Here is a 13,921-nt window from a genome sequence, read left to right as displayed (position 1 = left end):
ACGGCTGAGACCTCGTTGTGAGGGGCTGTTTGCACCAGCACTAGCCCCAAGAGCCTGGCTCACACAGGGAGGGCGGGCGGGCAGGGTGGGGGCAAAGACCCGGGGGTGGGGGGAGTACAGTGGTACCAAGGTCTCCTGTGCTCCTCGGGGGAGGCGGCTAGCCCTCAGCAGTCCAGAAGCAAGCCTTGCGTGCGGCTTAGCCAAAGCCCTGTAACTACGTGGTTAGGCTTTCTCGGGCCATGCTCACAGGCCCCAAACAGGTCGTGAGCCCTGCAACCAGCGTCCCAAAGGCCGTACCTGCGTGTGACAGCGCAGGATGGGAACTGCCTACAGAAAGGAGACCCCGGACCCCTTTGCTTGGGGGGAGCTGCACAGCAGCACGGCCCTATCCCTCAGCATCAGAACAGAGCACCCAAGACACACGTGCTGCTGAAAAGGAGACACTGGACGTGGGAGCTTTATTTTTAAACCTCACACAGACACACAGGACCAAGGGCTGGACACAGGGAGGCCGAGGGAGGCTTGTGCGCTCGAGCTTGGCAGGCCTGCTCCGAGGGGTGGGCCCCCGGGCCAGCCGGGCTGCAGCCCCAGGGAGCTGCCCCACAGCGGGAGGACAGGCCGGCCCAGGGCCTTTGACAGACGAGGCTTTACGTTTCTATAGGCTGCTGTGGAGTTTAAATTGTGGTTGTCCAGAAATTAAGACCACTTGGATTTTTTAAGTACCTGGTGAGGTCATCAGGTAAATTAAAGGACTTCTGAAAAATTCCCATTTCTGATCCTTGCTAATATCTGACAGATGCCATCAAGAATAAGTGTTAAGGTATAAAAATACTATATTTATGTATATATAAAATGGCAACAAAACTAAACCACATTTCTAAAGCAAATGTACTGTGCCAGAGGACATGGCATAGTTTTATGTTAAATGCATTTATAATCCTGGCATCACCTCCCCCTCTTCTCAAGGAAAAATATTTTAAATAAATAAAAGGGGATGATAGTGTTTAGGATTTTTAAGAGGGTGGAACGTTCCAGCACTTTACCAGCATGTCTAGTTGTGGTCTTGTGGGTGTCCTTCCCTGAAGCCAGCTCATGGTCAGTTCATTTGGTTTCAAAAGGAACTCGGATTTTGCAGAAGACAAACAAAAAAGTGGTAAGAGTATTTGTATCAATTACAAAAAAAAAAAAACAACACAAATAAGTCATAACACCATAGGAAAAAGGTTTCGATGCCATCACGAGACTATACAAAAACCAAAGTGCTCAAATGGAAGGAGCAGTAAATTTGCCCAGAACATATAAAAGCTTTAGATATAAGTTTAGTATATACAAAAACTGGTCGGAAGAATTTTAGAAGAGTCCTCGGTTCACGTGGAGACCTCACGGAGGAGCGCTCAGGGGTCGCTGCCCTCGGGCGGCAGTGGGTGTCACACAACCCCGCCCTGTCTGCCTGGTCCCCAGAGTGTCCAGACGCGGCACTGAGGATCACAGAGGGACCAAACCAAGAAGGGGGAGGTCAGTTTGGGCCAAGTTTTCAATAATTACTACTCACTTCTCACGGGAGGTGTCCTCCGCATTTTCCCCAAGGACTGAGCTGCAGGAGTTTGCCATTTCACGTGCCAGTGCACCAGCGCAGTGTCTTCCGACTTCCGATCATGGCAGCAAGTGCCCTGTGAGTGACAGCACCCTGGAGGCCAAGCGGCTGCCGCAGCTGAACTTGAGACACTTGGATACATGGGATGTGCTGGGATAGCCTAGATTTCTGGGGCCAGCAGTTCAAAGAAGCAGCGGCCCGCCAGAGCGCCTGCTGGCGCAGAGATCTCCCGCCACAGCGGGGCAAAGATCTTCCATCAGTCGAAGATGGGCGACGGAGGTTCCTCCGTGTGCTGACTCGCCCTGGTGTCCCTGCGCCCAGGGCAGCAACGTTTCCCGTGCTGCAAGGCTTTGAGACTGAGGCGGAGATGGTGCCGAGAGGGAGGCTCCAGGTGAGCAGCTGAACCAGAACCGGGCAGGGAGCCCACGGCCTGTACGGACCACGGCTCCAGGCTCGGGAGGCTGGAGTCAGGGAGAGGGCGCAGGCTCGCTGCCACTGGACAAAGCTCCCCAGAGGGCAGCTCCTGCGCCGTCCTAATGGCTGAGAAACAACGGGCACACTGCTCTCCTTTCTCCCTGCCTCCCCAGGCCCTTTTCAGGTTCAAATAGTAAAAAAACAAAACTTATTTGGGAATGTTTTTTGGCCTCCATTTTCTGCAAATTGGCCAAAACCCCTGCGTACTGCCCACTCCCTGCAGAAGCCCGGTGGACTGAAACTTAAACTACAGGGTGGAAACTCAGGACTTAGGAGGCTGCCCGGGCCCCTTCTGGGTCAGCCCATAAGACAGAGCCAAGCAAGGCAGGGCGACCCGTTGAGCAAACCAAACATCTCATTTACAAAGTTTACGTCTGTCTCGCAACTTCAAACTTTTCTGAAAACATTAAAACAAACTATCAAATCTGAAGTTTGAAAGTTTATCCTGTTAGTTCTGGCTTCTTTCATATGTAAAAATAATTATTTTTCTTCAAGTACATCAGAGTAGGAAGGAAATCCGATTCACTCGGTCCAGTGTGTTGAACTATTATTACTCCATGGACCAGCCACCCAGGGCCAGACTCACACAGAAGCCCCACCTCGGGAGCCCTGTGTCCAGGACTGTGGCCCTTCGCTAGCGACTAGCTCACTTGCTTTCTAGATGAGAAAGCTATTGGCTTAAATAAACAAGATGATCCATTGGACACATTTCTCTATTTAGAGCTTATCTAAAATGTTATCACTGGCATCCCCTGTTTCTGAACAAGGCTGGAAAAAAAAAAAAGCACGCTTGGTGTATACAACAGATTTGTTGACTGCTTCTGGAAAATTCTGAAATGAGCACTATGACTTAACAGCTCATTCATAAGCAAAATAACCAATTTGTAATTTTGTAAATTAGGAAACCAGTGGACTATAAAACCTTCACTCTAAAAAATGGGTAAAACCTGCTCCCTAAGAGACCTTGTCCCTGTGGTCTGCAGAGATTCAGCTTGGTTTCTATCAAACACGAAAGAGCACAGCCAAACTGTATCTTAAAGGCGTAGGTTAAAGAAGGTATGAACTATATGGATAAGTCATCAGGTGGTTAATTTTTTCTCTAGAACTTGAAACATTAGAAAAAGGTCATTGAAATATTTCAGAAACGACCAAGTACATGAAGAGGACATAGACCGGATGGAGCCTTACCCATGGGAACGGCCAGGAGAGGCTGGCTTGCAAGGTTCAAGGTCAAGAAATATTGTCATCCAGGATGCTCCTATGTTTTCATTACATTACAGTCTCTTTCACAAAACAGTATCCAAAAGAGAACAGGAAGTCTTCACTTTACTCCCAACCATTGTCTTTGATCATGTGGGCAAGCTCAATAATAAATTTTCCTTCCTTATATTTCTGACTGCTCTCAAAAGCATGTTCCTTGGGGGGGAAAAAAAAAGTAGAGACAGAAGGTTTCAGGACAAACTCTGCTTCATTTTTCAACTTCATCACACTCTGTGCAGAGGAAATAAGTCTACAGGACGTGTCTCCCCAGGGGTTCCCTGCGCCAGGCTCATGGCCAGGAGGTGTCTGTCACGGGTGACAAGCCCATTGAGGGCGGTGCAGGCCTGCTGTACACTTGTCACCAAGTTATGATGGAACTTACAGGGACATTATTTCAAATTTGTTCCTGAGCACCTACCACGTGCAGGGTAACTCGGGAGGCAGGACGAGGAGCACTGCCCCTCCCTGGGACCGCAGGTGAAGGGAGAATGAAGGCACTGCGCCGAGAGCCCGGGCATAGCTCAAAGGTGCTGCCGGGAGGGGGGCCCTCCCTCGGGCCGTGTTCAGGGACGGGACGGAATGGCCACGCAGGTGCAGGCCTGGGTGAGCATGCAGACCTCGCTAAGCCTATTTCTGTGCTGGGGGCTGTGTCCCCTCATATAGGACACAAGCAATGATCAAGAATTTTAGGAGGGCCCTGGCTGGCATGGCTCAGTGGATTGAGTGCTGGCCTGCGAACCAAGGGGTCACCGGTTCGCTTCCTCGTCAGGGCACATGCCTGGGTTGTGAGCCAGGTCCCCAGTGGGGGGGTGTGTGTGCAGGAGGCAGTCGCACATTCGTGTTTCTTTCCCTCTCTCCCTCCCTTCCCCTGTCTAAAATAAATTTAAAAACTTAAGAAAAAAAATGGATTCCAGGAGGGAGAGCAAGTAGCCCTGACGAAAACCAGAACAGCTGCAGAAGACAACTATCAGGAAGGCAGGTGCCACACCAGACGGGCTTCCCAAATGCCGAGCCTGGGGGTAGGGGTGTGCACGAGACGGCCGGGGGCCCAGGGTACGTGGGACGAAGCTGGGGCAGAGGCCCAGTTTGGGAGTTGTCAACAGAAAAGAAGTCAAAACAAGCTGAGATCAGAGGAAGATCAGCCAGAAAGGTGGGGGGAAGACGGAAACAGAGAACAGGGAAGAGGAGAGACTTCCCACAGCCAAACGTTCAGCGAACAGAGACAGGCCGGGCCTTGGCCACGACGGTGCCGCCTGCGTCTGCAGGACGCCGGGGGTGGAGTGGGGTGGGGGGAGCTGACAGAGTTATTAGGCTGAAGACGGTGCGGGATGGCAACGTGGAGCACAGGGGCCAGGAGGAAGGGGCTGAAAATAAGAGCCTGTGGGCAGAGGGGGTTCTAGACAGACGAGACGCCAAGCACCGCAGAGGGCCTGCTGTGATCGCTGTCGCAAAGTAACCTCACCAGCAACCACCCCCGCCCCGCAATACCGGCCAGCCAGTGAGCGTCCCCCGGATGAATGGGCCTCCCCTTGCTCCATGGGACCAACAGGTGGCTCGGGTCTGTGGGGTGCGCCCCAGCCCTGCGGGTGCAGGCATGTCCATATGCCCCAAAACCTCTCAAAATTCTTTTAAAACATGAACCCTTTGACAGGATCACACTTCCGGGGGAGATCTTACACCTTTGCAAATTTTGTTTTCATATTTAAGTGTTTTGTTTATTCTAGTAACTCTGAGCGTTCTCCGAAATGTCAGAACGAGGCGGTTACTCACATATTTCCACCCGAGTGTGGTTTTGCAGTTCTCACAGTAGATGTCTGCGACAGCGTGCAGGCCAGTGAGGAGGACTCTCTCCTCTGCGGGGCCACAGCCCACGTTCACCCTGCGGGAAGAGGAAGCAGGTGTTGGAGACCCTGACCCCTGGAGGGGGCCTGGGCTGGCAGCAGCAGTTCCACCCCGGCCTGGGGGGCCGCCCTGGCTCCCACCCTGGGTGGTGACTTTTTGAGCCAAATGGTTACCAGAGACGCAGCCTGGTTTCTTCTTAACTCTCTGCCTCCCCCAGTGCCTGCCTGCCACTGCCTCTTATGAGATGGAACTTTTTATTCCCCGCGAGAATCCCAGGACGGGGCAGCAATGGGGTGCTGGCCGCGGCTCTGCTGTAGCAAAACCCAAAGCCTTCCACAAATGGCAAACACACCACAGCGCGTGCGGGGCTCATTCCTCAGTCATGAGCCTTATGCTTTTCCGAAACGCTCAAGACGAGAGAGAGAATTCTTTTAAGATCATGTAAGAGACCCTGTGTAATTTTAGAGCACTGGTGAACACTATTTATCTATTCCAGCTCCGAGTAATTAAACGGCTAGACAGAAGCAATAAATGTGGCCTGACAGTGAACACAGCATGTCTGCGCGGCTAAGCGGCAGCAATACTCACACAGAGTTGAAGAGGTAGGCGCGTCCCTGACTTCCCTGAAAGGACTGCAAAGAAAAAAAAAAAGTTTTCAAAAATTGGTTGTGAGAAGACAAAAAATGATGGTGAGTTTTGCAGCTTGGAACAAAAAGTGGAGAAGCTGGGTTTCGGGGCAGGGGGCGCAACAGGAGCCGAAGGGCTGCCCCGCAGGGCGTGAGGGGCGGCGCTCAGGGCCCTGAGTGGGACAAGCATCCTCCCAAAAGGAGGGCGCGGCCCCCAGAGCCCCCGAGGGGCTGCTCAGGCGTTCCCACTCGCTCCGCCAGCACAGGACGCCCCGTGCCTGTCAGGTGTTAGGAGCAAGGGGACAGTTTCATGCTTTTCCACTGAAATAAAAACAAAGTCACAGCCCAAGATGGCCCCTTATTTGGAGGAAAGAACAACTCACCCCAGGAAAGTGTTACAAGCCAAGAAAGAGCTTACAGTATATTTATGTACTCTCAGGTGATCTGGGGGGCAGACTGGGGTATCAGTGCCTCCCCTGATATAATCGGGTCGGTCCCAGACCGAGCCCCCACAACCGTCACCCCCTGGGAACAGGGGCACCACCGGCTGGGGGCTCGCCTGCTCCCATGCCAGGCTCAAAGGACCAACTACAACAGACGCCTCCCAGAGTCATCAGTGAAATGCAAACCACATCAAGAACACTGTCTTGGTTTCTTTGCCTGTCACCTAGGCCAAGCTCAAAAGGCTGTGGGGAAGGCTGACGGGAGCACAACCTGACTCTATCAGCAGCACGTGAACAGTACAAAGGCGCACACCGAACGGCCCGCGGTCCCACTTCTAAGAACTGACGGTAAAGAACAAATCAGCTTGAGTGCACAGGGAAGTGTGACAAGGACAGTCACCATTAGTGTTTGCAAACACAAAAAACACGGGAGACAGGTACCCACTAAGGAGTGAGTGAACAAGTGCATTCACTTCACATCCGGGACCCGTGCACACATTGCAAAGGAGACAGGAACAGGTCGGTGTGAGTGCACGTGCAAAGACAGTCATAGAATACCGTTCAGTGAAGAAAGCTACCTGTGAAATGACGAGTCGAGAGCCCTTTACTTAAAGTGAAACGGCTCTGGCTGGCCTGTGAACCAAAAGGCTGCTGGTTCAACTCCCAGTCAGGGCATGTGTCTGGGCTGCGGCCCCGGTACCCGGGTTGGGGCGTGCGAGAGGCTGCCGCTTGATGTATCTCTTGTACACAGGTGCTTCTCTCCCTCTTTTCTCTTTCCCTCTCCCTCTCTCTCTAAAAGTACTTAAATAAAATTTTTTAAAAAAAGTGAAAAGATGTTCCCATGGACATACACACAAAAAACAAAGAAAAACAAAACCACCAAACAAAACAACAACAAACTAATAAGTGACAACTTTAAGAATGGAGTTGGGATAAGGAAGAAGGAAAAAGTAATTCTCATTTACTTTATACACACACATCACTTTAATGTGTAATCACAAATAAGTTTCTTTCATAATTGAAGAACCCCAGCTGACCCATGATGAACATCTCACCTAAGCAAAAAATAAAACAAAAAACAAACAAAAAAACGTTTAAGCCACTGAGATTTGGGTTTTTTTTGTTTCTGCAGCAAAACCAAGCCTGAGACTAAGCAGTGTTTTGATTTAAATATACAGCTTTCACACTTAAAATTGTCTTCCCTTCAGTGGCTTCCTAGAATAAGGAATATTATTTTATGCACAGCCTAACGATGAAATCATCTTATGGACTTTTCACACATTCCTATCTGTCCTCAATTTTCTAGGCTGATTTTCCTAATTCTCACCTATTCTGCAGGTGCTTATTTTTTACCCAGGGTTCAGATCAAACGTGATCAGACCTGTGGTTCAGATCCAGGCCACAGTCTGACTACAGCAGAGCTCTGCAAACTATTGGAAATTAGAGCCAGGTCAATAATTTAGGCTTTGGGGGACACATACCCTTTGTTGCAACTATTCTGTCAGGGCACGAAAGTAGCCACAGATGATCCAGAAAACTTTACAAAAATAAGTGGTCTGCCAGGAGTGACCTGCAGGTATAGTCTGCAAATTAGACAGAGCCTTCTAGTAACCTGACCTGCCTACACCAAGATGGCTTTTCTGGGCCAGGGCCTGCCTGTTAGTGCAAAGGTGGGCCCAGAGGCCGGTGAGCCCCTCAGGGAAGCACCGCTAGCTTCGTATGAATTGGTTCTGCTCTGTGATAAGCGTTTTGAAATAACAATGTAAGGCAGTGATTTTCAACCAGTGTGCTGCAAGAATTTTTAAAACATGCAGTACCTGACGGAGCACTGACCTCTTTTCAAATAAAAAAAATTGACAACACTAACATGACAGTAGCTCTCCAGTGTGAATGAATCAAAATTATTATATTTTTTTCTCAGGCAAAAAAATCTATTTTGGATTACGCTGCAGAACCTTAGTTTGTGTGTGCCATGTGACCCAAAAGGTTGAAAATCACTGATGTGGGGAGAAAAAGCAGCAGTTTCCTTTGTCACCACTGGAAACACGAGCTGACACCCTTCGCGGCCCGTGTGCTGGGACAGTTTGGGTTCTCAGCGCCCTTTCGTCCTAACGCGCTCCCTCAAGGTCTTGGCTATTCCCGCCTGGCAGGCCTCTGCTCTTAATGTGATTTGAACACCAGCTCAACGGCCTGAGGGCTCTTTGGAAGCAGCAGCTCCGCTCCTCAGCCCACCTCAGGTGGATTGCCCTCCATGCGTCAGAACAAAGGCCAGAAAGGTGCCTGGCTTCGGTGTCAGGGGCTCAGCCACGGGACACTGAGCCCCATCCTGGAGGTCGTGGAGTGAAGTCCTGGAAAGCAGCCAAGAAACCAGGTGCCTGAGGCACTGCCACTTCTGACCGGAAACCTCTGAAGGGACAAAGGAGCCACAGAAGCAATGAGAGAACAGAAATTCTGCCTTAACAGTTTTGATTTTAAATGATGAACAGAAATGAGACAACCTCTCATTATTACCTTGTAAGAACACAAGTAGATAAATGCTCTACTTGAGTCAAACAAGCCTAAGTGGGGATTCCTATGAGGCACAGCTTCCTGATGGACTCTGTTTTTGAAAGAGCTCGAGGTTCACGGAGCCCAGAGAAACAGGCCTGGGAGGGTGGGCGGGAGGCGGGGACCCCGCCTTGGGAAGGTGGGTGGGTGGGTGGGTGGACAGGGCTGTCACTGCTTGCAGAGGGGACATTCACTCAGCCACTATGTTTGGATTGTTTTAAAAGTTCACAAGAGGTTGATTATGAGCATTGCATCCAGCTAATAAGCAGTTCTTCCTAACAAGAAAGGATGGGTTCCGTCCTGGGCATTTTCCTGAAAGATCCCATTTTCCACCCGATAGCCTCATTTCTTAACCATTCTAAATTTTAAAAAAGTCTGAATTCCCATCTTATTACACTATTTCCCCAGATTTTTTGACTTCCTGTTCCTTCCGTGGCTCTGGTTTCACGCTGCTTTACTGCTCGGGCCAAAAACGGACTCGCCTCGCTCTCCGGGCACCCGGGGCAGCCCAGCGGGCCGCCTGCCAAGCCCACCCGCCGGGAAAAGCTCGGGACCGCGCAGTGTGGCCACACATAATCATGCGCAAAACTTTCTTCAGCGCTGCCCCGAAGGCTCTAGACTTTCAGGACAGAGCAAACCTAGGCAGCCACGTGATGCTTCGTTATCCATCTACTAATGAGGAGCGATAATCGTTGTTAAGGAACCGCATCCACTACGAGACACAAGCCACTCGCCTTGGAGATCAGCTCGTCGTGATTGGCCAGGTGGGCTCTGCAGTGGACACAGCTGTACGTTCGGTGACAGTCTGGCAGGTAAGCTTGGAAAGTTTTGGACTTTGTCATCTTCACCATCTCTGCCGGGCACACGTCGCTCAGCTCAGGGCTGGCCCTGGAAGAACTGCGGCTCTGCTGGGCTCTCTGACAGAAGAAACACTGGAACATGCACGCAAGAGCCGTTGTCGTTCGGAGGACGTGTGGCGCTGTCCACACAGCTGCGGCGGGGGAAAAACGTCACAACCTGTCAATAAGACAAGACAAACGGTGAGTGATGGAGAGGTTGAAATACATCAAGAAGGTGTGTCTAGGATGCAGGTACTTGAAGAATGGGAGATGGGCTGGACTTTCTAGTTAAAGGTCTAGTCTTTTCACATTAATTGTGCTCCAAAAGAACACTTAAATCACTGTTTAACCATTTTAAACTCAGTTGAAAGTGGCAGATGAACTATTTTTACATACAAATAATTTGAGAAAAACATTTGATCAAATACACCTGACAGCAGCACAAGATGAATCTTGTCCCAAATCACAGAATTAACAACTCAAAGCACCATGACATATATGAATACAAATGATGGACCCACTATTAATTAATCTTGAAGAAACTGTATAGCAGTACAGAAATGAATCCTCGGATATGGTCAAATGATTTTCGACAAGGGTGCTGAGGCCATTCAACGGGGGGAAGGACATTCAACAAACGCTGCCGGGACGACAGGATGTCCCCATGCAAATGGGTGACGTTGGACCCTTACCTTACGCCATAAACAAAAAATACCTCCTCATGGATCAAAGGCCAAAATGAAAGAGGTAGAATTGTAAAACTCTTAGAATAAAATATACAAAAAAATTTTTATGACACTGGGTTTGGCAGTGGCTTCTTGGATGACACCCAAAGCGCAGTCGTGTGTAGATTTACAGGAAGTCAAGTGAGAAGAAAACGGGGCAGAGGTAAAATATGAAGAGGGAAAAATAAAAGACTGAGGATTTTCTAGAATATAAGACAGACACCAACCCCCAGCTTTCAGAAGTCCAACAGTTCCAAGTAGGAAAAATAAAAAAAAAAGTCACATCCCTGGCCACTTAATCAAACTGCAGAAAACCAAAGGAAAAAAAAGAAGCCTTATAAGTATCCAGAAGGGGAGGGAAAATTACCTTCCAACAGAAAAACGCCCCAAGGAAAACAATGGAACCCAGAAGGCAGTAGTGAAGGGACCTTTAAGGTTCTGAAAGGTAATAACCGCTCTTCCAAAATTCCACGTCCAGTGAAAATACCTGTCAAGGATTCGGAAAATGGTACTTTCAGGCAACTAAAAAGTTTGACCTCAGAAACATATCACTAAGGAAATTCAAGGATGGGCTTTGGACAGAAGAAAAACAACACTAGGTAAAGTCTAAACTTCAGACTCTAAAAGAAGGAAGAGTGAATAAAGAAAATGGTTAATATGCAGGTAGTAAAAAGAACAATGACTTGTGGAGCTTTAAAAAGATACGATTATAACACATGACAATAAGTCAGGGTGAAAACACAAACAAAAATGTTCTAGAGTCCTTCTATTGTCCAAAAAAAGAGTTTAGATTCTAGTAAATTAGGGAGAAATAGAACTTCTGACGAAACTTCTATACGAACAAAAGTGTGTAACTTCCAAAGCTAAAAAGGGCGCTATGAGGGAATGATGAGATGCCAGTCGAGCAGTGGTGTCCGACCTTTTTTTTTTTTTTTTCCCCCTTTTTGGCATTGCTGGGCCACCCTGGAGGAAGAGTTGTTTTGAGCCACACATTAAACACACAAACACTAATGAAAACTGATGAGGGGGAGAAAAAAGGCTTTCAGTAAATTTAGGTTTTTGTGTTGGGCCTCATTCCTCGTGCTTCTGGGCCGTGGGTGGACACCCCTTGAAAGGGCAGCAGGAAAGGAGAGGAAGAGAAACACGGCAGCAACGAGACGCACCGAGAAAGGAGGGGGACCTAAACCCAAATCTATCGATGCTCACATGAAATATAAATGGACTGCATGTTAGAGTTTAAGGTTCCAGACTGAGCAGGGGGCAAAATTCATCTAGATGTCATTTACAAGAGACACATCGTAAAGATAAAGACACAAAAAGGTTGAAAAGGCTAGAATGTGGGCAGTGGCAACGCAGAAGCATGATTTGTAATTATTTGTTAACAGTACATTTTTTAAAAATGCATTTCTTGTACCTTTGTGATTCACAATAAAGAAGTTAAAGTAGCCCTGGCTGGTGTGGCTCCATGGATTGAACACCAGCCCGTGAAACAAAAGGTCGCCGGTTTGATTCCCAGTCAGGGCACAGGCCTGGGTTGTGGGCCAGGTCCCTGGTTCAGGGTGTGCAAGAGGCAGCCAGTCTGTTTCTCTCATACATTGGTATTTCTTTCCCTCTTTCTCCTTTCCTTTCCCTCTCTCTAAAAATAAATAAAATCTTTACAAAAGAAGTTAAAATAGTTAAAGCAGAGAAAAAGATATACAGGGTGTGGCAAAAGTATGTTTACAGGAGTACGTAAAACAGAGTTTATTCTTGTATTATTTATTGTAATATTTTCTATATGAACAAACTGTAAACCTACTTTTGCCCCACCCTGTAATATGCAAATAATAAAATTTTACTAGACAGGTAAATGGGTTACTTCATAATAAAAACAGGAGATAAAATAGCAAGTATAAATCTTATTACCTAATAACAGCCTCAAAATACGTAATTGAAAAATTGACAGAACTAGCAGCCTCTTACACTGTTTTGTCTCCAAAATAAACTACTGAAATCAAACTGCAAAAGAGACAGAACTACAAGAAGAAATACATAAACCTGTAATCAGAACAGAATTACTACTTATGGTACACAAAGTATAAAGTATATTTCATATATATACTTAGTATACTTAGTGTTTATAGTATATATAAATACACAGTATATATAAGTACATAACATATACTTATGTGTATTTATATATGACAGTATATACATACTATAAAAATATTTATATTTTACTCTAGCTTTTCAGTAACTGATGGCACAGACAAGCCTAGATCTAGAGGGTTCGCACAGTGATGAAGAAGTTGCACCTACAAGACATGAGGAAAACTGAACAGCAGAATCTACACTTGTTTAAAGCACACAAGCATTCACAATACCCCAGCACACAATAACTACACAAATTCCCAAGGACTGAACTCATAGTATATTCTCTGACTACAATTAAGGTAGACATCAATAATAAAATATAACTAGAAAAATACCCATATGTTTAGAAATTAAGAAGTGTACTTTCTATATACATATGGGTCTGAGAATAATGGAAATCGGAAATTATTTTGAACAATAAAATAATAACTTGCCACTATATGAAAGGAAATGTATAATCTTATAGGGTATTATTAGAAAGTAAAAGGTAGAATTAAGGAGCTTAACACCCATGTTTGTTTTTATTAAATCCTCACCTGAGAATATATTTGTTGATTTTAGCGAGAGAGAAAATATCAGAGAAAAACATCGACCAGTTGCCTCTCATACAGTCTCCGATGAGGGATGGAACCTGCAACCTAGGTATGTGCGCTGACCATGGATCAAACCCACACCCTCCAGGCGTATGGGGTGACACTCCAGCCAACTGAGCCACATGGCCAGGGATAAACAGCCACGTTTAAGAAATGATAATAGAAAAACCACCCAAACGAAATATATGAAAGTAAATAGGGGAAAAAATGAAACAAAACAAAAACTTGGCCCTGGCTGGTGTGGCTCAGTGACTGAATGCAGGCCTTTCCACGGGTTCAAGGCCCAGTCAGGGCACATGCCTGGGAGGTGGCCGGGTCCCCAGTTGGGAGCATGTGAGAGGCAACTGATCGATGTGTCTCTCTCCCTATCTTTCTCACGTTGATGTTTCTCTCCCTTTCTCCCTCCCGTTCCCTCTCTCTAAAAAAAAAAACCAAAAAACAAAACTTGAACACACTAGAGAGGCTTAACAAAGCCAAAAGTTAGTTTGTACAAAAATCAAGTAAAATTGCCCTGGCTGGTGTAGCTCAGTGGATTGAGCTCCAGCCTGTGAGCCAAAGGGTTGGTGATTTGATTCCTAATATAGGGCACACGCCTGGGCTGCAGGCTGGGTCCCCAGCAGGGGGTGCGCGAAATGCAACCACACATTGATGCTTCTCTCCCTCGCTTTCTCCCTCCCTTCCCCTGTCTAAAAATAAATAATAAATAAAGTCCTTAAAAAAAAAATCAAACAAAACTGACAAACCTCTGGTGAGACAGATCGGGGAGAGAGGGGGAGAGATCAAATAGAAATGGAAATGGAATATCACACTTTTGGGATAAGATTCCTGGACAGTAGGATGATCAA

At 47.3% G+C, this 13,921-nt stretch overlaps 1 protein-coding gene across 1 annotated transcript; it reads right to left on the bottom strand.

The window, feature by feature from the left end:
• Positions 1-1,321: 1,321 nt before the first annotated feature.
• On the bottom strand, positions 1,322-9,798 carry YPEL1 (yippee like 1). The gene is made up of 4 exons (XM_054592832.1): positions 9,521-9,798; positions 5,759-5,802; positions 5,099-5,207; positions 1,322-3,484 (listed from the first exon to the last, which is right to left on the bottom strand). Exons 1-4 carry the CDS (start codon positions 9,725-9,727, stop codon positions 3,395-3,397), a joined length of 450 nt encoding a protein of 149 aa, XP_054448807.1. The 5' UTR covers positions 9,728-9,798; the 3' UTR covers positions 1,322-3,394.
• Between the last annotated feature and the right edge of the window lie 4,123 nt (positions 9,799-13,921).

The sequence above is a fragment of the Pteronotus mesoamericanus genome, unplaced genomic scaffold (genome assembly GCF_021234165.1).
Source record: "Pteronotus mesoamericanus isolate MK-2021 breed Mesoamerican mustached bat unplaced genomic scaffold, CSHL_Meso_final scaffold_371, whole genome shotgun sequence".
Taxonomy (NCBI): Eukaryota; Metazoa; Chordata; class Mammalia; order Chiroptera; family Mormoopidae; genus Pteronotus; species Pteronotus mesoamericanus.
This window is presented reverse-complemented; position numbering and strand designations above follow the sequence as displayed.

Coding starts and splice junctions, on each gene's coding strand:
- YPEL1 (XM_054592832.1), bottom strand. CDS start 9,727: ATGTTCCAGTGTTTCTTCTGTCAGAGAGCCCAGCAGAGCCGCAGTTCT. Junction 5,803..9,520: donor ACGACGAGCTGATCTCCAAG/GCGAGTGGCTTG, acceptor TTTTCTTTGCAG/TCCTTTCAGGGAAGTCAGGG. Junction 3,485..5,098: donor CCACACTCGGGTGGAAATAT/GTGAGTAACCGC, acceptor TTCCCCCCCAAG/GAACATGCTTTTGAGAGCAG.